Source organism: Camelus ferus, chromosome 13 (assembly GCF_009834535.1).
Source record: "Camelus ferus isolate YT-003-E chromosome 13, BCGSAC_Cfer_1.0, whole genome shotgun sequence".
Classification (NCBI taxonomy): domain Eukaryota; kingdom Metazoa; phylum Chordata; class Mammalia; order Artiodactyla; family Camelidae; genus Camelus; species Camelus ferus.
In genome coordinates this window covers 52045292-52073037 of record NC_045708.1, presented here as the reverse complement: position 1 = coordinate 52073037, position 27746 = coordinate 52045292, and the positions used below count along the sequence as shown (strand labels likewise).

Here is a 27746-nt window from a genome sequence, read left to right as displayed (position 1 = left end):
CTATTCCCAATGAACATAGATGAAAAAATCCTCAACAAAATACTAGCAAACTGCATTTTACAGCACATTAAAAGGATCATACACCATGACTATATGGGATTTATCCCAGTGATGCAAAGACGTTTTAATATATGAAAATCAATCAATGTGATGATGCACAACTTTAACAGAATGAAGGATAAAATAGACCATCCCTAGATGCAGAAAAAACACTGACAAAATTAACACCCTTTTATGATAAAAACATTCAACCATTTAGGAATAAAAAGAAAGTATCTCAACATAATTAAGGCCATAGATGAAAAGCCCACAGCCAACATTATACTCAATGATGAAAAACTGAAAGCTTTTCTTCTCAGATCAGGAACAAAGCAAGGATCCTCACTCTTGTCACTTCTATTCAACATAGTACTAGAAGTCCCAGCCAGAGAGCCAGAGTAAATTAGGCAAGAAAAAGATACAAAACGCATCTAAATCAGAAAAGAAGTAAAATTATCTCTGTTCTCAGATGACATGGTGATATATATATATATTATATATACATATAAAAAACCCAAAAGACTCCATCAAAAAATTGTTAATGACTTAATGTAAGATCAGAAACAATAATATTCCTGGAAGAAAACGTAGGAGAAAAAATTTCATGACATTGATCTCGGCAATGATTTCTTGGATATGACACCAAAGCAGAGATAACAAAAGCAAGAATAGATAAGTGGACTACATCAAACTAAAAATCTTCTGCATAGATAGGAAACAATCAACAGAGGGAAAAGACAATGTAAAGAATAGGAATAAAAATTTGCAAACCACATATCTGATAAAGGATTTATATTAAAAATATAGAAGGAGCTCCTACAACTCAATAGCAGAAAAAAAAAACCCAATTAAAAAATGGACAGAGGATTTGAAAAGACATTTCTCCAAATAAGAAATTCAAATGGCCAAAGAGTATATGAAAAGATGCTCAACATCACTAATCATCAGGGAAATACAAATCAAACCAAAGGAGATAATTTTGCGTATAGTTGGATAGTCATTATCAATCAATCATCAGTCAATCACTCAATTAATCAATCAATCAATTCATAACAACTGTTGGTGATGATGTTGAGAAACTAGAACCCTTGTGCACTGTTAGTGGGAATGTAAAGTGGTATAGCCACTATGGGAAACAGTATGGAGGTTTCTCAAAAAGTTAAAAATAAAACTACCATATGATCTAGCAATCTCACTCCTGGGTATGGATCATAAAGACTTGAAATCAGGATCTCAAAGATATAATTGCATTCTCATTGCAGTACTGTTTCACAATAGCCAAAATATAGAAATAGCCTCAGTGCCCATGCACAGACGAATGAATAAAGAAAATGTGGTACATACATATAATCGAATATTATTCTCCTTAAATAAGAAGGAAATTCTGCTACGTGTGACAACATTGATGAACCTTAATGACATTATATTAAGAGAAATAAACCAGTCACAGAAGGACAAATATTACATGATTGTATTTATACAAGGCTCCTGTAGAAAATAGAAGGGTGGTTTCCAAGGTCTGGGGTGAGGAGGAAATAAAGAGTAGCTATTCAACTGGTATAAAGCTTCAGTTATGAACAATGAAAATGTACTAGGGATCTGTACAGCAATCTGTTTATAGTTAAAAATACTGTACTGAATACTTAAAAATTTGTTAAGACGATACATCTCATGTTATGTGCTTTTGTGCCACAATAAAACACACACATACCCTGCACTTGTACAGTATTCTACTCAAAAGTAGAAGTGTTATCTTTAAGTTGCCTAGGTCTCAAATCTTAAATTCTTCCTTAAGTATTTCCCCCATCTCATCCTTGACATCTGATCTGTCAACAAATCCTATTGCTTCTACCTAGAGGCAAACTTACTTTAAACTTAATGAAGTTCAAGTTTTCAGGTCCCTTACTTGCATAACCTCCTTTCCAGATCCTGAGAAGTCACCTGGCAAAGTGTTCACGTGGCCATATGCTTTTGTCCAATCTGCACAAATCTCTTTTAAGATAAAAACTGAAACATAATTCACATACCATAAATCTTACCCTTTTCGAATTTAAGATTGGTTTTTTAGTATACTTACAAAGTTGTACAACTAACACAACTGTATAATTCTAGGTCATTTTCATCACCCTTTCCAAAAAAAAACCCATACTCAGTCTCGCCATTCTCCTCTCCTCCCCAGACCCTGCAACTGCTAATCTACATGGAATTTGTCTATTCTGGACATTCCATATAGCTGCAATCATACAATACATGGCCTTTCGTGTCTAGCTTCTTTCACTTAACATAATGTTTTCGAGGTTCATCTATCAGTCCTTAATTCTTTGTTATGGTCAAATATTATTGCATTGTATGGATTTATTACATCATGTTCACTCATTTATCAGTTAATGGACATTTGGATTTTTTTCCACTTTTTGGCTATTATGAGTATGCTGGTATGAATATTCATGTACAAGTTTCTGTGTGGACATACGCTTTAAATTCTCTTGGGTAGTGTGGTAGGGTGAGAAATGGCTCCCCATAGATGTGCACACCCTGCTCCCAGGACCTGTGAATATGTTACCTTACATAGAGAAGGAGACTTTACAGATATGATTAATTTAAGGATCATGAGGTGGAGAGATTATCTGAGTGGCCCAATGTAATCACAGGTGTCCTTATAAGAGGGAGATAGGAAGGTCAGGGAAGGTAGAGAAGGAGATGTAATGACAGAAGTAGAGGCTGAAGCAGTGCAAAGAAGGGGCCAGGAGCTGAGGAATGCAAGTGGCTTCTAGAAACTGGAAAAGGAGAGATAATTGATACTTTTCTAGAACCTCCAGAAAGAACACAGCCCTTATGACACAGAACTTTAAAATAATAAATTTGTGTTGTGTTGTATTATATGTGTTGTTTTAAGCCAAGTTGGTTATAATTTATTATGGTTCAATAATAGGAATTGTATTTTGGAACTTGGAAGTGGGTTACTGCAGTAGCAAATACCTAAAAATGCAGAAGTGGCTTTGGAATTGGGTGGTGAACAGAAGCTAGAAAAATTCTAGCTAAAAATTCGTGATAGAAAAAGCCTAGATTGTCTTGAACATAGAGTTAGTAGCATACTGATGATAATGATTCTCTGCTAAGGAGGACTGAGAAGGAAGTAAACGGCATGGAAAAAAAAATCTGTCTTCTTAGGAGATACCTAAATCATCATCAACAGACTGCTGGTAGCCATATGACTACAAGGGCACTACTGATGAGGGCTCAGAAGGAACTGAGAAACATGCTAACATGGAAATAGAGTAAAGGGGACCTTTGTTATATAGTAGCAGAAATGTGTCATACAATCATGTGGAAAAAATAATTTGTAAGAGGTTAAATTTGATATTTAGCTGAAAAGATTTTCAAGCAAAGTTCTGAAGGTGGCCTGATCTCTATTTGCAGATTGTAGTAAAGAGGAAAGGGATAAATTGAGAGAGCAATTAAGCAAAAAGTAACCAGGTCATGACTTGGGAAATTCTCATCCTATCCAGACTGTAAAAATGAGAAGATTCACTGCCAGGAAAATGTGCTCTGGAAATAAAGTCAAGGATATGTCTGGGCAATCTTTTGCTAGTGCCTTGTAAGGATTAGAGGGTCAGAGTATTGATTTATTCACAGAGGATTCTCAAGTGCTTAGGTAGGAGTATCATGGAAGCTGTTAGACATCTTAGAAGAAGCCAGAAATAGAGTTGGGGATTATCCAAGAAAGACCTGTGAGGAACATCTTCTGTGATGGAGAAATCCTGAAGATAAGATATAAATGGAGACCCACAAGGCTCTTCAGACTGTTATGTCAACAAAGACACTGCCGGCATGGACTGAAAGAACAGCGGGAGGACAAACTGAAAGGAGACTGTCAGACTCCTAACACTCTATTTGTAGGAAACAGATTGATAAATCTACTTAGCTGCAAAACCTTGCTTTCCATCCTGGAAAAGGAAGGATGACTCAGAGGCTAAAGCCACAGGCACAGAGCCATGAGTTTTGAGCCACAGAAGTTATTCCCAGGCCTTGAAACCTCATGGAGTTGGCCTGGGTAACTTTTGAAATTGATTTTGAGTATAGACTACTTTTGTCCTTCCATTTCTTTCCTTTTTTCCTGGGAATGTCTATAACTGTTACCCTGTGCTTATCACAATCATATTTTGGAAGCAGAGTAACTTTTTTTTTAGTTTTATAGCTGCCCATTGTCAGCTCCCTTGACCATCGTGACATGAAGGGACAGGGCCTGGGAACACACTGGGACATGAATATATTTTTTGGTTCTCAGTACCAGAAGTAGGTAGGCAGAGGAGGAGAAACAAGGCTTGATATGTAGGGAGCCAGAAGTTTTCCCAAATTTGACAATAATCTTAAATTTTTACAAGGCGTATCAATGAAGAACTGTAAAGCTGAAACAAATGTTTCCAAATTGTCAGTGGTAAAAACCATGATAGAGGAAAGCCTCAACGATCTTTCTATTATCGTCATAGAAAACGATACAACAAAAAATATCTGTCATGTGAAAAGACTATCAAACAGTATGAAGTCAAAATGAAGGGGGGAAAAAAGTATCATAAATGTGAGCTAGTGTGTTATTTTTCTGGATTTAATGATATTTATGACATTTGTCAACTTTTCAGAATTGTATTTTATTAATTTTAATTTGTAATTTAAATCAGTTTCTTTTTTATCTTAAGTAAACATTCACTTTTGTACTTAATTATGTATTCCTAATTTTGTATTATTTTTTGAAAGAAGGTATCTCTAACTTATAAGTTAAGATCCTGACTATATCTTTAAAATTTACTCAGAAATCACCCTTTTCTTACCACTTCCATTGCTACTATCCTTTCTTGACTATATTATTGCAGCAACTTCCTAACTGGTGTCTTTGACTCCACCTTGTCCCATTTCCATTTATCCTCAACACAGCAGTCAAAGTGATCCTGGTAATGTAATGTGATGTAATTAGTGTAATGTACTATAACCTAGTGTAATACAATGCAGTGTAACGTAACTTAATGTAATTCAGGCCATGGTCTCTACTTGACGAAACCTTCCAAATGACTTCCACTCTGCTCAGAATGAAAGCCAAAGTTCTAAAACTATCTTACAGGATTCTACCTCTTCCTGTGCACCTACCTCCCACCCCCCCGTCCCTCCATCCCCGCAACTGATTTATCCTACTCCAGCCATTCCTCATCTTGTCCACGTGTCAGCCTTGCTTTCATCTCAGGTGTTTGTACTTCCTGTTCCCTCTGCCTAGAACAATCTTCCGCCCAGATATTAACACAGTTCACTCCCTTGCCTTCTTTATATTTTTACCAAAATGTCACCTTCTGAGTAAAGCTTCCCTGGCCACCCTCACTAATTGCACTCTCCACACATGCATACACACACAACACACTCAGACCCTCCTGCACCCCCCCACACTCACACACTCTCTCCTTCTTTCTCTCCATCCTCCTTTCTTTACATTTCGCCTTAGCATTTTCATTGTCTTCTACTTTTGTTTGTTGTGAAACCTGAAATCAAATAAGCTTTTTACTGATTCAATTTCAGATAATACATCCAGATATTAGCATTTCAGCATACAAGGGAGGATGATGTTACTTTGAATTTGATTACTTTAAACACAGTTTGTGTTAGTTTGGGTGATTCACAATCCCTATCCACAACTCAAGAATATTCTCGTGGTTTTACTCCATGATTGCATAATACTCCTATTTTCTTTGTAAAGTCTTGACTATAAAGTTGTACTCTTGTTTAACATAGTTTACCCTGGCTCAGTCAAAGAGAATTTCTTTAACTTCTCTGGTTGAAACTATTGACAGAATCACTAGGACACTTGACTATACATTGGGATATATGCCATTCTTAGAAAAATCTACTTATGGAAAGAAAAACAGAGCTAATTAATTTCACTTATAGTGCCCAGTCTTATTGAAGTAATGAGAAGTGGCAATGAGGGAATAACTGTTTCTTTTGAAAACAGAGGTAAAGATAATTATTTTACTGCTAGGAAAGGGAACATTTAAAAGCAAGAAAATGAGTTTTTGAATTTGTATGTCTGACACTGGAGATTGCTTATTAAAGTCCTGGATCGACGTATGTTGCATTTATAAAAGCAGAGACCCCAGTTTGATCCTCCTATTAAAAAAAGCTTCCATAATTATTTTCAGCGTAAAATACATTTTAACTGAATAATTCATCAAGGATTCCTTTCAAATTTCATAGTTAGTGGAAATACAGACTTTTAACTTATTGGTCACACACAGTTCTAAATTTTGTAGTTTAAAGTTTCATGGAGAAACTCATTTAGAAGTATGTTTCGAAGTGAATTGAAATTGATCCTCAAAGGATAGCTAATTATGGATTGATTGCTTTTCAGATAATTTAAAGTATTTCCTTCACCTCTATTATTGTTTAGTTTGAATTAAAAATTTAGGCATGATTCTGATGATGAAAATTTACTGAACTGTTCACTTTTAAAATCAAAGGATTCATTCATTCATTACAAACATTTATCAAGTGCCCGCTGGGAGCCTGGTACTCTGCTAGGTGCAGGGAAAGCTTTCTGGAGAAAATAATGCCAAAATTGAGTTGGCAAAAATAAACATTTGTTTTATTTTAAATATTTAAGCTCTTGCCTTTCAGCTGCAGCCCATTTTTCTAATATTTGACTTTGCCATTCTGAGGTTAACTATGTTTCCTTTTGGACAGGTGGTGCTGCATCAGGCACTGACAACTGGGTGACTGGAGAGAGACTGGGAGGCTAGAGGAATAAAAGCGGACCTGCTGCTTCTTTACCTCCTGGGCATTTCAGCATCTCCACAGCAACACTGCTTCCTGCAGCAACACTAAACTGCAGCAACAACAGTTGTTTTCAGCTTGTAGTTTTTCCACACTACTAGAACTGGCCTCGAAGACACCAGCAGCAGCTGGCTGGTGCCCCTCTTTAGAGGTCTGAGTCCCAGTTAAGTTTTCATAACTCCTTACACTACCGTCTTCCATTTGCTCCCTACACTAGAGGTGGCAGCTTTTTCCTAAAGTTATTACCTCTGTGATCCCTCCAAGTCCCCCCGTGCCCTTTCAGTTTTCGAACACATGATTATCCATCCTTTATATTAAATAATTGATACAGTCTCCACCCCGTGACTGGACCCTGACTGCTATAGAAATTGATGTGCCTCTAATAATTTAAAAAATTAGCTTCATTTCTCATTTCTCTTGATGTATTAATAATCTCTGGCAATATCTGTGACAGGTATAAATTTTATATATGTAGACACACACAGAATCTATGGCCTCAATAGTTTTATAAATGCAGGAAATGGAAGAGTTAATAACTGGGATGTTTTAAATATTTTCCTTGAAAATGGGATGGCTGGTTATATGATACAAATTATATTTTTATTACTTTGTTCTTTCTTATAAGCTTTACTCGAAGAATGATTAACAACATTTTATTAGTAGGTGTGGCAAACCTATGCTGTAATTATTTATAAAGGAAATTACTGGATATGTAAATATAATGCTTGCCTCAGTTATACATGCATCCTAGGTAATTAATTTATGTCTTTTAAAAAAAATATTCCATATATGAGTGATATCACATGGTATTTTTCTTTCTCTTTCTGGCTTACTTTACTTAGAATGATGATCTCCAGGTCCATCCATGTTGCTGCAAATGGCATTATATTATTCCTTTTTATGGCCAAGTAGTACTCCATTGTATAAATATATCACAACTTCTTTATCTAGTCATCTGCTGATGGACATTTAGGTTGTTTCCATCTCTTGGCTATTGTAAATAGTGCTGCTATGAACATTGGGGTGCATTATCTTAGGTAATTAAAAATGAGCACACCTTGGGTGAACTAGAGAGGTGAACCCATTGGTTGTTGTTTTTGGTGAAGTTTAATTTAATTCTGAATCAATTTAAATAACATATTAAAACAGCATTCAACTGTTTCAAATTTCTTTAAAAACACATTCATATTGTCTATAAAGACACATAGATATTCTGTACAACTACTGGCATTTCTTCTCAGTTATATCACTCAGGGTGTCTCCATTCTTTATAAGATTTATCTATTTGAAATTTTTGTTTGAATCTATGAAATAAAGTGAAAAAAGTCAACAGAAACAAATTCAGTTTGAACATTGAGATTATAAATTCTTGCTTATTGTGATCTGCAGCCTTACTGAGCATTTGAAATAGTGCAGACTATTTTTAAGCTTTTCTATAAAAAATTTTATAGAATATAAATCCCTTAATACAGTCCATGGATGGCTGAATTTATGAAATCTTTTTATAAAGACTGCCTGACATACTGTTTCAAATATTGGATAGTTAAAATACTATTCATTTCCTGATGAATTCTCTGAACTTTTAAATTCAATCCATTTTTGCATGTGTTTAAAAAAGTTTCTTTATTACAGAAAATATATTTTTTCACTCTTTAAATATTTTTGTTGCTGTCATTTAGGTGTTTTGTTTTTAAAAATCCTTGTTTTGTTCTTTAATCCAGAATTTGAGTGGCTTGTAATTTAGAAATGTCTGTCAGTAATTGGTACATTAAACAGTTTACAGAGTTGAAAATACTCTTAAAATGATCTCACCATCATATCTTAAATCCTGGAGAATGAATACTGGCTAATTTTAGGTAAAGAGGAAGAAAGACTTTCTTTAAGGGCATGAAATAAATATTTTAAAATTATCCTTTATCTGATTGCTTTTTCAGAAAAAACTTATGAAATAATTAATAAAATAGTATTTCAAAATCACTTATGATATCATATTCATATTTAATCCAAACTTCAGCAGGAGAGACAGACCATACAGGTAAAAGGCAATATTTGAGAAGATGAAGACTGTTAATTTTCTAAAGCTGATGAAACATATGAGCCCATAGATGGAGAAAGTACACAAGAATTACATATACTAATCTCACACATAAGCACAGATGTAAAAAAAATCCTAGACAGGACTGAACTGAATATAGTTTACATAGGTCACGATCATCATTATATTGTGATCATGTTGGGTCTACTTAAGACATGCAAAGGTAGTTTTAGAAATTCTAAATAATTTACAGCATTGACAGATTAAAGGAGAAAAAAATTATTTCTATAAATGCAAAAATAGCATTTAAAGAGTTTGGTATCTCCTCATGATAAATTTTCTTAGAAATAGGAAGGTATATTCTAAACCTAATAAAGAGCATCTATCTAAAACTAATATTAAAGAACATTTTTAATGATAAAACATTAAATGCATTTCCATTAAATTCAGAAATCAGTGACATTTTCTTCTATTCAACTGTTCACAGGCCATTTGATTATCTACAAGAAATCCCCAAAGAATCTATGGCAAATCATTCATATTACTAAGAGAGTTTCTCAAGTAGCTAGATATAAGTAAAAAAGCAAAAATCAAATGGATTACTACACATCTGCAACAAAACAGCTGGAGAGTAACATTTTTGAAAAAGTACATTTATAACTACAACAAAAAGATAAGGCACAGAGGAATAAACTAAGTAAAAGTGCATAAAATCTTTTTTGAAGAAAATTATTAAACTTCACTGAAATATATAAAAATAGACAAATAATGGAGATTTGTCATGTGGATGCATAAAATTCAGTATCGTAAAAATATCAATTCTCCATTGTCAGTCCAATCAAAATTGATTTATAGAATCAATACATTTCTAACCAAATTCCAACAAGGTTTTTTTTTCATTTTGAGAAATCTGAAAAACTAATTCTAAAATTCAGGTATCTAAAATGTCCAGGTACCTAAGTTGGAGACACTTGTCTTATCAGATATCAAAAAAACTTATTGTTTGTGCTAATTAAGAAACCGTGGTTTTAGTATCAAGATAGTAAAATGACCAATGAATGTATAGAAATCATATTTTATTAAGAGAGGGCACTCATACTCAGGTGAAAAGTAAGGACTACTTTATAAATGTTTCTTGGAAAATTGAGTCTCAGGACAAAAATAATATATGCAATATAAAAAATTAAGTCCAGATGGAAATAAAAGTGACTTTAAATAATGAAATCCTCTTTTTTTTTTTTTTAAAGAAGAAAACATAATAAAAGATCTATTTGACTTTGAGGAGCCAAGGTTTTCTTAAGCAAGACACAAGATGTGCTAGACATAAAAAATTATACATTTTATTTACTACAATTAAGGCTTTCTGGTCATCAAAAGACTATGAAGAAAATAAAAAGACTCTACAGAGACTCAGAGGAGTTATGTGTAGTACATATACCCAGCAAGGGGTTAATATATAGAATATACAAAAGAATCCCTGGAAATCTACAAAAAAAGACAACCAATAGAAAAACGGCCAAAAATTACATAAACAGGCATTGCACAGAAAAGGAAACGCAAACTGTCACAAACTGATTGAAAAGTTTCAATCACATTAGAAATCAGAGATATGCAAATTAAGATCATAATAAGATGCAAAAATAAAGACTATCAGGTGTAGATGAAGATGTGAAGTTTGGGAACCCTCACACACTGTTGGTGAATGAGTACAACTATTTTGAAAACAAAATAAAACAAAACATTATTTTTTTAGTTGAATATGTACCTAACTTATGTCCAGGAAATTCCACTTCTAAAGATATGTTTTAGATACACTCTTGCACATGTGCACTTGTGGAATATTCATAGCGGCAATGTAATAAAAATGAGGTAAAAATTATTTTCAATGATGAAAATAAAGGGTAAATAAATTTGCAGTGCAGTCATATTTTTAGAAAGCTTGAGGACAAGTAAAGTGAAAGAATATAATGTTTAGAGAGACATGCAAATACATGGAATATTAAATAAATTTCCAGAAATAAGGCTGTACAGGACTGGTGATGTTCTAGTTCTTAACAATATGGTGGTAGGTTCACAGGGATACATTTAATTACGCTTTGTAATGTAAACATATTACATATATTATTTTACATGTATAAAATTTGATTTAATAAAATTTCAAGTCTCTTTAATTTTATTTTCTCTTAAAGTCAAACTTTATTTCACTATTTTGTGGCTACTATTTGACAGCCTTCTTAATTCAGCTGCAGAGAAAGTTTATGACTTAATAATATCTGTAAAAAAATCTAATTATTTAAATTTGATTATCATGCATTAATACAAAAATAGAATGCATGCTGTAATTCCAATATGGTAAATAGAAATACCTCTATAAAGACACATATAACCAGTATGTATTATGTCATAGCTACAGTAAAATTTCAAATCTTATTTCTCTGATCTCCTTCCTGCTTGAACAGTAGATCAGGAAATTGGACCTTTTCTGGGATCCTCTTCCCCAATTATTCCATTTAGGAGTCCCTTTGTGGGGTGAGTGAGGGGGTGAGCAGAGTCAAAGGAATCTTGCACATAGCAGGAGATGCTGCTCCAATGACCACTGTAATCACTGTGTTCCTCTCCTGCTGTCCATTGTCACTCTGTTGTCAGTGGGTTGTCACCCATGCTGCTACCTGCCTCCTTTTAATTCCTAAATTCTAAGCTACATAACAGACCACTTCCCAGGCTTCTGTTAGCCTCCTCTGAGCTGAGCAATTTCCTCTTTCTGGCTTGCAGAAAAGCTTTCTTATGACTGGCTCTTCTGATGAAGGTCCCCAGAGCAGAGTTGCTAGGGGCTCTAAGAGATGTCTTCCTCTAAGCCCCAGTCCTTGATGGAGGGAGCCGGGAGCTGGAGCTAGACCAAGGGGATGGTCAGCCGTGGCCTCACACCGGTGGTGGATCACCCTGTCTCCTCTGGGCTCTGCTACTCAATATGCTCCATTTCCCAGTAACCTTCTTGCTCATGCTCATGGTGATTTGCTTTGGGGGCTCCATTATTTCCTCCACCAGTTAAGGACCAACAGGGATTCCTAGTTCACTGGAAAAATCTATACATACCTGAAATACGTTCCTACTATACATCTGATGGGCCCCACAAGAATCACTGAACCTGTTAGAGTGTCCCTGACCATTCCATGACATTGGGATGTTCTCAGTTATTCTGTGACATTTGGAAGGCTGTACTACCTAGAGTAGGCAGAGGATTTTTAACAAAATATGATTTCTATACATTCATAGGTTACTTTCTTCATTGTTCATTTTACTACCTTAGTACTAAAACCACATATCAACTGGTGTGATGTTATCCAATTCCATGCATCAACCTAATATTGTCCCATCACTGACCAGGCCCCAAATAATCTCATCTGATCTCATAAAAAGAAAATGGGGAAGGGGAGAAAGAATATATCAAAAACATCAATAATGATTGTATAAGGGATCACAAATTACTTTTAGTAACATTTTTATACCTCTTTTAACTTTCTAAAACTTTTTAAATAAACATTTATTAATTTTATATTGATAAAAAAGCCATGAAAGAAAAACTATTTTTAAAAAGCTTTAACAATCTATTATGTTCCCGTAACTTTGCCCAATATCTTCCAGTGTTTACTGCTGTTAGAAACATAAGCTAATTCCTTTTGTTTAGAACTTTTTATTATAACAAAAGCATTCATAAGTAGATATTTCTACTTTAAACCTTATTTGGGATGTGTACATTGCTTCTGTAGCAAGCAAAATTCTGTCCTGATCATTAAGCTTTCATATTCTAAAGTTTTTTGTTCATTTGTTTTTGCGCTCTGTCATCTCTCCACATCTGTCTCTTTACCATGTCACACAAAATGAATCCTCTAACAGCAATCTCCTAAGTGTCAATATCTAGCCAGAGATTGGAATTTAATCCCCCTTCCTCCATACGGTATTGTTTCTAGAGGCCTCTTATCAGAGCAAATTCTTTTATTTTCATGTTAAAGTTGTTACTGTCAGAGAAACAATGGCTAGTTCCACACATATGACAAATAAAAGCCACACGTTTGATTAAAAATAAGTAACATTAGAAATGTGAAGTCCCAGAATTATACTCTCTCCATCCACCCCACCAAATAACTAAGTAAATACAGGGCCCCAGTACAAATGCACAAAAAAAAAAAAAAAAAAAAAATTGAGAGACTTATTTTGTGACCAGCATGAAATATTGGGAGCTCAAATGTAAAAAAATGTTTCTGCTCAGATGATGATTTCTTAGACATCATAAAGCATAAGTTAAAATACATGTATTTAAAATTTACTTTTACTAAGCTTATTTTTTAAAAAATACACTATTCGTCTTTATTGATCCAAATATTGATAGTAAAATACTGATTCACAAAGTATCTGTACAAAAGTCTTGCAAAATGATATACTTGACGAACTGAAATTCATTTGAAACATATGTTAAGTGTTTATTATAGATTCTCTTGCATGGAATTCTCCCAAAAAGCCTATGAGATAGATGGAATTGTCTGAATCCATTGTCCGTGTTTCTTCAGCTACCAGGCCAAGCTACATTTCTTTATGGAATCAGGAGCAGATAGTAACATCTTAACTAATTTAAAAACTACCAGTATAAACTAATTTTGCCGTTTTGCCACTATTATTTACCACCTTTACTTATCTCTCTACCTATGCTAATAAATATCTCCTTTAAAAACGCCAGAGGTGCATTAAGCTATGTACTGGGCCCTCTTGCCCGACTAACCGCATTGAGGCCACCTTGCCAGCTGCCCTGTAACAAAGTTGGGTGCATCCAAGGCAGAGCAAACTTGGCAGTGCCGTGGAGCAGACAGAGGTAGGTTCTGAGATTTATTTTCACTGGATCTCTCTCAGTCTGCATACCATGTGGTGTCTCAGAGCCTGGAGACTGACTATGGGGCCACTATTGGGCTTATGGCTGGTGAGGTCCTTTCACAACAGAAACCGGGGATGAACTGCCAAGCATGGTGCTGGAGGGAAGACAGGGCAGAGACTCATGCATGTACATGCAGTAATAGCTAGGGTGATGGCACTGCCAGCAAGAAGGAGTATTGCCTGAGCCCAAAGAACTGACTGCAGGTTCAGAATTGCAGATTTAACACAAGACTCAGGCTCAACTGCAGACTGCAGCCCAGAGGCCAGCACTTCTGCAAACCAGCCTGAGGCCAGGTGGTCCCTTTCCCTCATGTCAGAAAGACATGTAGCTTCCTCTGCACACACCTAAATTCCATCTTAAGGAGACAAGCAGGGGAAGGCAAGAGGATGCAGAGAATTTCTATGCAAGGAGGTTGAACACAACCTAAAGCAACCATGTAACTTCTTAAATTAGATTAAACGTCTAATCATAGAAGAATAAAAGTCAGTTTTTACCCTCAATAAATAGATGGAGGCTGGGTTAATGACCAAATTAATTATGATCCAAAAGTAAAACAAGTTAACTTTTTTTCATGCATTCAAGTTATAGTGAATGACATCCTATCAACATTGCACAGTGGAATTTACTGAGAATCACTTTTTTTTCCAAGTCCTGTACATTCATTATCTCATTTAATTCTCCTACAAGCCCTATAAGGGAGGAACCATTATAATTTCCATTGGATAGAAAAGGAAAATGAGGTTTAGAGAGGTTAAGTAATTTGCACAAGGTCACATAGCTGGGAAAGAAAAGCTGATCACTTATTTAAATGTTTTAATTTAAAAAAATAGTTAAAATACATTTTAGATGAATTGATTTTTGAAATTTGAAGATGTTCGGGTGGAAGCCTTCTGAATAAGAAAGGCTGGGTCTGCATGTAAAGAGTACTTTCTTTCCAATTTGCATTAGAGATTTTGGTCTTCAGGAACATTTTAAAGAAAACTTAAGCCTGAAAGGAGTGAACCAAAGTCTGCCAGTATTGCTGGCAGTGAGGTCACAATATGTGTCCACTGGAAAGACATTTTCAGTACAATTGGAGATAAAAGGCCACTGGTCACTTCTCTCATGGTACACCACTAAGCAGCCTTCAAAGCAGAAGTCTTCAGGCTATGGACTTCAAGTTAACCAAGTCTCAGTTTAATTCTTGTCCAGCCACAGAAAAGCTATGTAAGTCGGTGACCACTTTGAGCTTGTTTCCATAATATTAACAAGGCAGCGTGTCAAATCAGGATTAATTGAGGCAACAGGTGTAACACATCAACTATGGTGCTACAAAACTGGTGTTCAAAACGGACAGTTTGCATCTGCCTGTTCCTCCTCTCTCCCACCCTACACTTTTTTTTTTTCCTAGTGAATCCTAATATTATCCAGTTCCCTGAGGTTTACTATATGGTTAACCAATCACTTTAATTCCAGATTTCATTATGTTTTTATAAATAACAAATACAAATGTGCACTTGATGATTTAATACCTGGGGTTACAAAGATAGCAGGGTTATGAAAGAAATCATCTCCTGGGAGTATATTTATCAAGTTTAGAAAATGTATTCGCTTACCAGCTCACTGAATTCATTATTGCCTAGGTCAAGTCTTTCCAACTGGCCCAGTTTGTGCATTGACCTATAACAGACAGAGAAAAATACTATTGTGAGGCAGTGCATGATACGTTGCTCCAAAAAACATCCTACCCACCCCCCCATCAGATTTACCTGGGTAGATATTACACAGAAAAAGGGGTATTTTCAGAGAGAAGTAAACTGCATATGTACAGTAATAAGTATGCAAATTGTTGCCTGAAAACCTTTAGTAGCTTACCGTGTTTCCAAACGCCACTCTATGGTTGGAGTATAGCCCTGGCTGCTTAACATAATCTGAGAAGCTTGTTAAATAGCTGTTATCAGTAGGAGGTACAGGTTGGGGCTCCAGCATCCATATTTTTAAGAATCCACAGGTTTAGGAATCAATGAATGAGCCCAATTCTTAGTAAAGCATTCTAAAATCCCACAATATGGCCACAATTTCATCATCAATCTTGTCATTTTCCACTTCCTTAAATGAACTTCCACTATAAGTAAACTTGTTTTTTCTTTTTCATTGAGGTGTAGTTGATTTACATTATAAGTTTCAAGTGTACAGCATAGTGTTCACAATTTTTAAAGGCTATATTCCACTTACAGTTATTATAAAATCTTGACTACATTCTCTGTGTTGAACTATACATATTCTTGTAGTTTATTTATTTTATGCATAGTAGTTTGTACCTCTTAATCCCCTACCCTTAACTTTGTACTCACTGTCTCTTAAACATACTGGCTTAAATGGTGATACAACTCTGAACAATTGTAAACCTTGGGCAAGAGTTGGTGCCAAAGGTTAGAGGTACCTAAGTACATCCTATGTGAATTCAGCATCTATCAAACCATTCTCAAGTATAGCATGCAATGTAAGAAAAGATAGCATTTTTCTGAGTTTCAAGTTTTTATCTCCCTACTAGCCAAAATGCTATCTTCAAGTCCTGACTATACAGTAATTCTGGAGGCACTGTTGATTCAAATCTTAAAAACTGTAGTTCCTTCACCTTTAAAATTTATGTAGTAATTATCTCACAAGGTTTTTATGAGCAGCAAATGAAATGCTACTGTAATCCCGACTCTGTCAGGTGCTCAGATGTGCAAAAAATGTTTGTACTCTTTCTTCACCCAGCAACTGTTATTGAAAGATTATTATGTGCCATTATTATGTGCTAGACAATCTTCTGGGGTCTGGGGAATAGCACTGAATAAAAGAAACAAAAATTCCTGCTCAAAAGGACTTTACATGCCAGTGGTAAAGATAATTACAATAAATAAAACTATCAAGTAAAATAAAATAATACACTAGAAGCTATATGTGCTGCGAAGAAAACATAAGCAGAGGAGGAAGACAGGAAGAATTCTTATCACAAGATTGCAATTTTTAATAGGGTGATCAGATAAGGTCTCACCGAGAAGAACACTGAGCTGAGGCTTAAGGAAAATGAAGGAGCCTGCTAGTGTCTAGGGTCTAAAGCAGGGACACACTGCTTGCTTGAGACATTCTATGTGACCATTGTGGCTGGAGTGAGGGAGAGAGAAAGTAAGGAAATGGTAACAAATGTTGCTTGTCTATTCCACTGGAAAACTATTTCTCTTTTTAAACTCATATACCTCTTTTCCATGATCTATTTGGCATTCACAACTAACTTTCTTAAATTGTTAGTTCTTTTCATATATATACATATATATATATGTATATATATGTACACATACATACATATATATATGTATGTATGTGTATGTGTGTGTGTGTATTTCCTTTCCCCACTCTGATCTCAGTAAATGTTTCAAGATGCCCAGAAGGGTCTGGTTGGGACCACTCACAGTCCAAAGATGGTTGTGAAACACTGGCCATCATTGTAAGAATATCTGCCTCACCTCTTGCTAAACCTATACCACTGAATAGGTTTAGCTTCTAGGAAAAAGGGAGGTAGTGGCTGCGTCCCATGAAGAGAGAATTAGATTTCCTTCTGAACCTAGGAATATTGAGGAGTGGCAGATTCTGTCAAACTTTGTTCTAAGACCACATATCCAATGAGCAATGACCACCAAAGCTTTGAGAACCAAGGTGAAGGATCAAGTGACCAAGCATGGCAGATGAGTGAAAAATGACCACAAGTGTAGCACAGCCACCTGCATTTGACTTGATCATGTAGCATTTAGGCAAAAAATATTCTAGTGAGAACCACCAGGAGCTGAAGACCAGAAGCCTTTCCACAATTTCCTGAAATCTATGAACTCTGCAGTTCTCACTTATCTTCAAGCAGCGTATCACCTAAACCCAAGAATATATATTTTTCTAGCCATAGTGGTTGAGGAGCAAGACAAAATTATCTTTATTAAATGAAGATGTGAATAATATCCTGTACTTGAGTGTCCGAAAGCAGATTTTATTGGTATGGGATTACCTTTCTTTCTAGGCTAAATACTGGTTGACTTCTTAAATCATCTCTTGTTTCAAAGTTTCTGGACCTCTAAACACCCTGATCATCTTATCGATGCTTCTCTTCCAAACAGGATCAGGTCCAAATCTGGCACCCTTGTCTTTGCAGATAAAGCGTTACTGGAACACGGTCATGCCCATTTGTTACTGTATTACCTATGGCTGTTTTGCACTGCAAAGGCAGATCTGAGCAGTAAGACAGAGACTGCATTAACCACAGAAGCTGAAACATTTCCTATCTCCGAGGGCCAAATGGCACTCAGAATTAAACACTGCTCTAGAGGTAGGCTGACCGAGACAATGCACAAAGAAACTTTTATTCCTTCCGTTTCTACCTGGGCAGTTTAAGTTTGATTCCTTTCATGTGAGGGTAAGTATCCTCTATGTCACCGCTAAGTCTTTTTCTTTACTCATCCTAGTCCTAGGCTACCACTTTTGAAATCTTTGGGTCATAAATTCGTATCTAAAAACTGTATTTTATATTTAAACTACATTTTATAGATTTTATAACAGCTTTGTGCCATTCTTTGCCATTCTTTTGAATTGGCAACATTTTTCCTTTTGCTTGCACAGCTAACAAAAAAATGGCTTTCCCATGAGGTTTTCTAAACTATTTCCTGAAGCTTATTTAAGTTCTGTTCCTTAAAATATCTTCTAATTTAATTTTATCTCATTTTATTTTTTTTTGATCCTGGTTTTCATTCATTACTATCACTAAAGTTTCAGTCCGTCATTACATTCTTACTTCAATTTTTAAAGTTGCCTTTCCAACATGATTTCTTACATATCTTTAAAACTTTACATCCTTATTTCTGTTTTTTTGAATTTGTCATTCTGTACTATTTTTTACATTTTACACCTTTCAAAGTGACTATCTTTACCTACAAGATTTTAGACAGTCTGTAAGGCAGCATATTGCTTTTCTTGTTTGTGTGCTAGTTGCTAAACTATAATCATCCTCTCAAATTGTCCAAAAAAAGTTCCTTTTAGATGAATGTATATAATAGGTTTTTAATTTCATCAGGATACAAACAAGTAAGACTTAGTCAGAAAAATCAAATAGAACTCACGGTATTTTTGGGTCAGTAGTGTTCTTGGTGAGCGTTCATTCATTCACTTTGTGTTTCTTGCGGCAGCTACCACATGAGCATTGGAGTTGCAAAGATTTCTGGGATGCAGGCTTTCTCAGCCTTGGCACTACTGACATTTTGGACTGATTAATGCTTATCCTTATGCCTACTGTGTGCATTGTAGGATGTTTAGCACATCTTAACACAGTCTGCTTTTAGAAGAACTTATTTTCTAAATTGGAAAGACCTTTAAATGAATAATTACTTCACAGGGTGATAATAAAAGTATGTACAGATTGCTATAGGAGATCAGAAGAAGGAAAATCTGACAGTTCTTGCTGTCACATGATGGAAAACTTTAAGAAGAAATGTCATTTGAGCTAGGAGTTGGACAACCTTGCTATGTGAGTCATGCATATTTGCACATGTGAAAAGAAACAATGAAAATACTAATGGAGTACATCGGAGGCTGAGGTCGTCCTGAGACTGTAGCTTAAGTCCACAGTACTAACAGGTACCCGCAAAGGATGGAAATGATTTTGGTCCAAAGTGAAAAACTCTAAAAAGCCCCATTGGGGTTTTTTTGCAGGAATTCCCACTGTTCTTCCCTTGTGGCTGGATGAGAGGACATCTGGGATGCAGCTATCTTGTGGACTGCAGGATGTTTAGCAGAAACCAAGGCCTCTCCCTACCTGTAGCAGTAGCACCCTCTGCAGTCCTCACAACCAAAATGTCTCTAGACATTGGCAAATGTACCCTCGGTGGGGGTTAGAGGGCAAAACTGCCTCTAGCTGAGATCCACCGTGCTAGAGGATACTTTTGTCTCCTGTCTTTGCTGGTTAGTAGGAGGGTGAGCATCTCGCCTCTATTTGCTTACCTCTTACTCTACTATGTGGGTTCCTATGTGGCCTGTCCTTATGCAATTCAAGTCAGCCTGCTTGAGGGATGTGCTCATCTGACTGCACTCCTTCGTCCTCACAGTAAGCACATGTGGGTCTGGGGCCTCTCTCTCTGTCTCTACTCAGGAATCCAACTGGTGTGACCTTCCCCCTACAAATGGCTGGCCTTGAAGACATGATCTCCACCACAGGTCAGGGAGAAAATATCAGGATGTGGTCACAGTTTGGGCATCTTCTCCATCAGTTATGCTGACAATTTGATCATCATCTGTCTGAACCAGACATCCTGCTGACTCTTAGACTCATTTGTAAAGTTCACCTAGTTATCTGAAGGAGTAAGTCCTAATGAAACTGGTTGTATTAACTGATGTCTGCCAACCTATGTTCATATTACCAAAGTAGAAATTGTAGAAATGTGCAAAATTTCTGATTGTTACATTTATCATTGCTATGTCTCCTGCCTGTACTATTTTTCTCATAAAACTTCTCATAGTTGGCTCCTCTTCAACTCAGCTCATCTGTTACCTCCTCATTGCCCCTTTACCCCAAATTAAATCTCCTTCCCATCTTCACTTTATATATTACCGTGTTTCATTCTCTTCTTAACCCTTCACTACTGAAAATATTTAATTCCATATTAATTTAGTATTTTTATTTGCTTATTTAATTTTATTAAAAATTTAAAACTGAAAATTAAAATACTCTGTTGGCTTGCTAATTATTTCCCCTCTGCTAGACTGAAGCTCCATGAGAGCAAGTAACTTGTCAATCTTGCAAATAGCTTCTCAATCAGTGTTTGTTAATGAAAATATTCATATGTGCATAAGTGAATGATTCTTTACCAAGTGAGAAGTTTGAATTCTAGAATATTTACAAAGACAAACCACTCAATTTTTATCAGGCATCTACAGTTAATTAGCAGTTGCCAAGGAGGCAGCTATAATTAATTAACAGTTGCCAAGGAGATATCCTGATAGGCCTGTTTTAATGACTATTATAATGAATATACATTAGCTTACTTACTGCTAACTACATGTAATGATAAAGGCAGACAAGGCTGGGGTTCATCAGTCCCAGGATACCTACATCTCGTGTTAAGTTGACTCCCTGACATTTCCAATAACGGGTTTAAAAAAATCCAATTAATAAAAGAGATACTAGATGAAATACTTAGGTGAGTTTTTCATGTCTTTGGATATCTAAAATATTGCAACAAAGCTATGAATGGAGTGTAGTTAAGGGCATAGACTCTGGATGCAGATAACCTGGTCTAAATCCCCATTCTGCTACTTACTAGCTCTTTGACTTTAAACAAGTTAAAGAACATCTTTGCACCTCAGTTTTTTCATTTGTAATATGGTAGCAATAATAAGAATCCTTACATCATAGGATTATTTTGATGATTAGAATCGTTAATACAGGTAAAGCACATAAATAGTGCCTGACATATGGTAGGTGCTCTTTAAGTGGTAGGTATTAAAATAGTTAGGGAAGAATTTCAGAGTTGGAAATATTTTAAGAGACTATTGAGGTCAGTTTCTTGACGTTTTCCTGAGGCTTATATAAGTATTGCACGATTTAAACGAAAATTCAGATGACTAGTACATTTTGGCAAAGCTTGCTCGAAAAGTTAAATACGTTTCTGATTGGCAGGACTTTTTATAAAATATACAATGTTCATTGTGATTATCTAACAGATTAAATTAGTTTAGACTATTTCCTGCTTTTTTAGAGATGATGAGAATGAATTATTGTCCAGTGCAGCTCATGAAGTTATGGACATACTTACTTAGTCCATGAAAACACAGGCCAAGGTGTATTTAAGTACCCTGTCATGAGTACAGGATTTACATTTTTTCAAATCAACCTCATTTATCTGCTTGAAACTCTGACCTGTCAGGCTCTGCATCTCAGCTCCCAATATTCACTTAAGGCTCTGTTTGCATTTATGACTGGTTTGGGCATGGTTCCCTGGTTTGACTTTCACATTCTCCTTAAAAGGCCATGTTGGTTTTTGCCATTTGGTCTTATGCACTTCAACCTCAGTAAAGAGAAATGCTCACTTCTTACTAGAGGAGAATTGGTGACTTGCTCAAGGTCACACAGAAAGCTAGTGACAGGGCTGTCATAGGATCATGTCTTTTCCTAGCAGTGGCCAGTCATCTAAATCTGGCCTTAATTGTTTGGCTTGATCATTGTTTAAAGATGAATCTTTTAATGAGAAGTATATGCTCTCTAGCTCACTGTAGTCTATGCCAGGGGTCAGCAAACTGCTCTGTAAGCCGTATGGTCTCTGTTCCAACTAATCAATTCTGCCACTGTAGTGCAAAAGTAGCCACAGATGATACGCTAACCAGTGGAAATGGCTGAATTCTAATAAAGCTTTATTTATGAAAACAGGGCCACCAGATTTGGACCATAAGCAATAGTTTTCCAACCCCTAGTCTACATCAGTCCTTAAAAATCTTACATCTAGATAGCTCCATGATTTATGATTTAATGCTTTATGATACAAGCTTGACCCCAAAGAATATTTAAGTTTCAAACACTTGAATACAGATATGACAGATAAATTAAAGATTGAAAATATTTATTATTAGATAACTGCCACTAAATAACTATTCATATTTATATACTATTAGAAATTCTCATTTCTTAGGGTACATATTATTAGAATCTAGGGACATCTGTTCTTTTTTTTCCTGTTAGATAGAATTTATTGGGCATGAATCATTATATTACGTACCTGAAACTAACATAAAGCTGTATATCAATTATTCCTTAACAACAACAAAAAAAGACAAATAACATGGTAATTAACCATGATATATTGGACAGCGAGCACGTGACCCCATCTCGTTTTCCTCACCACTAGCTTTTCTGTGCCCTGCTTTGTGCCTGGGAGACTGAGTCCTGTCCAGTGCCCTGCCCGGTTCGCCACTGCATAGACTTTGGGGGTGGGTTTTGCCAAGAGGAGGCCTTGCCAGGAGCTGGGAGGGTGGGAGGGACAGAGGTTGGTTTCTGCCTCCTCACTTCTCAGCCCTTTCATGATCATACGCACTTCAGGGTGGTCCTGAGAGATGGCATGAACCCTCCCAATGGGTGAAATTTTGGGTGATGCACCGTTTTGTCCACTTTGCCTCACTGGATTCTGAATCAATGTCCAAGGAAGGTACTCGGGATGTGCAGAGCCCAGGTCACGTGCTTCCACCATAGCAGCACTGAGAAAGCATCCTCTACTCCATTTATAGTGTGAGAGGAGAGCTCAGCTTCATAAGGTGGAGGATTTCCAAAGAGGGTTAGATGTTGGACACCCAAAGGAGTGACAATTATCTCTTCTGCCAAATGGGGGCAGAAGAGCATAGATGCCTCAAAAGAGTCAGAGAGAGCACCGTGGGTGGGTGGGTGGGGCGTGGTGAAGGGGATTTTGTTAGCCACTGACTCTGAATGGTGCTTGTCATTCCCTGGCCTCATGGACTCCCCTCAGTGATCCTGGGAGGCAGGAATCATTCCCGTTTCACAGATTAGGAAACTGAGGCAATGCATCTGTAGAATCTGGGCTGGAGGCTATAGGAACATTTGTTCATAATATTGTTTGGTTGTATTTATGAAAATTAAGTCTTTACTAGCATGCTATTACTTTATAGCATTTATCCAATTGCAAATCTGGAAAAAGATTCCAGTTGGAGCAATGACGAGAAATAATGCAATATCTTGGTGCATCTGTCACTTTGATAAAATTATATAATCTGTGATTTTCTTTTTATCAGATTCAGAGGTTTTTTCTATTTAAGTGCACAATTACTTCTGAAGCCACATAAAGTTGGCAGGACTGTTGTTTCTCCATAAATTCCCAGTGCAGTAACTTGAGTTTGCTGACACTCACAGAATTCTACAAATTTTTGGCATGGGCTTCTGCATTTCCAGCTTTTAACTTGTCTTTCAAATGTTCTCAAACCATCTCTAATTAGTGACTATTCATGTCACAAGGAGAGGAAAACTCCCATCAGTTGCTACTGTCCAATGCTGTTCTCTTACTGGAATTTACGGAAAGAATATAGCATCTTTGTACTTAATCTGTGTCCTATGTTAAGTGGACATTTGCATTTTATACTTCAGACCTGCCGATTTTACTACATTATCATTTTCTTCCCTTGTTCAAAATCTTTCTTTAAATAAACCTTGTATTGTAAAGTTTGAGATAAATTATTCCTTACAGCACAGGTAAAAAAGACAAGAAAACTCAGAAATTGACATTCTTTAAAAATGCAACTACTGGTGTATTTCATTTTGAAGAAACATAACCTTGTTACTTTTATCTACCAGGAAAAAATTAAAAAATCTAATGTCCAATGACAGATAAAATTTCTATGATCAAATATTTTCTATAAAAATTCTCCCCTGATTAATTACTATATCTTAAACTAATGTCACAGCCACAATATTGATGTTTCATTATTTCAATTTCAATTAAACTTTCCCCTAAGAACAACAACAAAAAGCCAAGCTAGTTTCCTGGATCTTCCAGAAAGAAATGTAACCAAACTAAACACTTATTATTTTGTCAAAGAATATTGGGGGGATTTAATTTCTTAGTCCAGTTTGTGAATGCATCTTAAGATGTTTCTCCTTGCAGTATTTAAATCAGTAAAATAAACATTTAAAATATATAATTTACATCAAGTTGTCGCATACTTTGAGTATTTCCTTGAGATATATTTTGCCTTTTAAATACTCAACATTTAAAAGTTTAAGCTGATTTTATGATGTCCTATTGGAAAAACTTTCTGTGCTATAATTACTCATCTTTCATTTAAAGCATCATGTGACAAAAAGATTCTGTATGAATAAACTCACAACAAATCTCTCAAGAATACCTCTCATTTATATAGTAAAGTATACATCTCCAATGAAATAGATTGAAGTATAAAGTGGAAACTTGAGAACAGCGATCAGCTATAAGACAAATTCTGCACATTAAACTCCTTTTAATGAAATGTGCAATTAGATTGAGGAGAAGCCTGAATTTCATTTTTCTTTCTCTAGTCTTCTTGGGTTTATAACAAGAACCAATCATTCATTCACTCTGGGCGTCAATTTTCTCACTGGCCAAAAATTATGCTACATTCCTAACTCATGACAATTCAGCAAAGATAGAACTGTTACTTGTAAGATTTTCTGAACTCTTTGCGGGGGAGTGGTGCCATATAAGCAGGCACTATGACAGTTATCTCTGTGGATGGCCACACTGTAGGAACTGATGCTCCCAGCTTGCACTGAAGCTGTCCAGTCAAAAGGTTATGGGAAGGGGGGCAGGTACAGCTCAGTGGCAGCCCGTGTGCTTAGCAGGCATGAGGTCCTGGGTTCAATCCCCAGTGCCCCAGTGCCTTCATTAAAATAAATTAAACAAGCAAACTTAATTACGTCCTCCAGCAAAAACTGCAAAACAAACAAACAAAAAAGGTTATGGGAAACAAAATCAGCTATGAAGATGCTCATTTTCAGTGCAATCTACACTATATGCTCATTAGGAGACTCTGAATGCTACTGAAAAAACACTCAGGTAAAGTTAAGCTACTTTAAAATCCCTATAGGCAACTGAGCAGGGAACAACAGGAAATACCTTTTCTAAGAGACTCTTTTCTCTCTCTCTCTGTCTCCTTCACACACACACACACACACACACACGCACAGGACCATGTTTCAGCTCATTATTTCTTCCTATTATTCATTGGAAAAAATGTTACTCATCACGCTGGGCTTTCTAAATATTAATTCATGTACTTTTATGTAGATTTGGCCTTCGATTGTTGATACTCTGATGTATAAAACGGACATAACCCTGTGACTAAGAGAATTTGAACTTTAGGAGATCAAGGCCTTTGAAGATCATTTGCCAAGGTAGCCATGGCTGGTTTCCCTGGCAACTCTAATTTCCCTTCCTTGCAGGGGTATCTGCCCTGCATCAGAGACCAGAAATGCAGGAGAGTCACCAGGCAGCTAGCACATGAGCATATGACTCAGTTCTGGCCACTGGAATAGGAAGAGGAGGAGAAGAGATTTGGGGAGAGATTCTGAGAAAGATTTTACTCCTTGATTTAAAAGAGGAGGAGAAGCATGAGAACTTTTTTCCATGTCCCCATTTTTTATGTTACAGTTTCAGAAATCAGGTAAAGATGTTAATATTTTTCAAGTCTGCATTCCTCTTCTCTTTTGTATTTGCTGTATCTTCAAAGATTAGTCCACAAATCTCTGTCCCTAAGTTCAGTTTCTTCTTGAAATAATATTTGCCTCAGGCTGAACTAGATATTTTCCAGTAAATAAATAAATACATCTTCTATGTGTTTATTACTAGATATTCTTCCTTACTATTTGAAAACCTACATCACTGGTATATTTTTTGATAGTGTCTATCAATACATAGAAATAAAATTAGATTTTTATTTAATAATTGGAATAATATGTGTTTTCAGCTGCATATGTTCATTTAAAATAGCAATCTGAGAACAAATTTCACTTAGGATAACTTTTTGATTGGTCTTAAGCAGGACTAATTTTTCCCTCATGGATATGACTTGGCATAAAGATTGTCATGTTAAAATATGATTATAACCATTAGTACTTAGAGGTTGTGAAATAAAATATAATAGGATAGCGATCAGAAATAATGAACTATACAACAGAAATAACAATGGGTAAGAAATCTACTCTAGATGAGACCATTGTGAAATGTGCCTCCTAATGGAAATTCATTTCAATCAAAGAACTGTAAAAGACACTGAAGTCTAATTGCATTATTTCTTATGGGTAATTATATTTACATAAAGTCCATCTTGCATTAAAAAGTCATAAATTCAACCACTGCTTCGCAACATATTGTCAACAAATTATATTTCTGAACCTGAATTTTACTGAGGAAAGATTAACTTTTTGTCAGCATTACAAAACACTTAGCTAATTGCCCAAAGAGGAAGAAAGGTCTGATTCTCCATATCATTATGATCATTGTAGACGAAATAGCAAATTGATTATCTAAACTCCTTACTTTTGTACTACCCTGATAGATAGTTCACTTTACAAATTCCTTGTCAATTAAGCCTTTCAAATTCATTCCCAAATAATTCTTTCATTAATGTAACAACATCAGTTGAGTACATATTAGATGCTAGGCTAAGGGCTGGGACTATGATGTGGTCACTGCCTTCAGGTACCTCACAACCTAGTGAAGTGGACATAAAAGCTTATGATTAATGAATAATATGAAGTTTTTATTATGTGTGTGACAGAAATTCAAAGATTAACAAAACAAACATAGTCCCTGCCCTGTTGGAGCTTATATTCTGTCAGAAAATTCAGAAATTTAAATGATTATGAAATTAATATGTTAATTTAAAGATACACACACACAATTGAATACTACTCAGGCATAAAAAAGAATGAAATAATGCCACTGGTAGCAACATGAATGGACCAAGAGATTATCATACTAAGCAAAGTAAGTCAGACAGAGAAATACAAATGTCATATGATATAACTTATACGTGGAATCTAAAATATGACACAAATGAACTTATTTAAGAAACAGAAACAGACTCACAGACATAGAAAACAAACTTATGGTTACCAAAGGAGAGATGGTGTGGGAAAGGATAAATTAGGAGCCTGGGATTAGCAGATACAAACTACTATATATAAAATAGATAAACAACAAGGTCCTACTATATGGCACAGAGAAGTATATTTAATATCCTATAACGAACCATAATGGGAAAGAACATGAAAAAGAATACATATAAACACACACATATATGTCTATAAAACTGAATCACTTTGCTGTACACCAGAAACTAACACAACATTGTAAATCAACTATACGTCAGTGAAGAAAGAAATTAATGTGCTAATTCATT

General features: G+C 35.7%; 1 protein-coding gene across 1 annotated transcript in view; it reads right to left on the bottom strand.

Annotated features, from left to right (window-relative positions):
• The window catches only part of LRRC7 (leucine rich repeat containing 7), a 414541-nt gene that overhangs the window by 124323 nt on the left and 262472 nt on the right, over positions 1-27746 (bottom strand). The window contains 1 exon segment of the mRNA XM_006191023.3: positions 15407-15470. Coding sequence (XP_006191085.3) covers positions 15407-15470 — 64 coding nt within the window.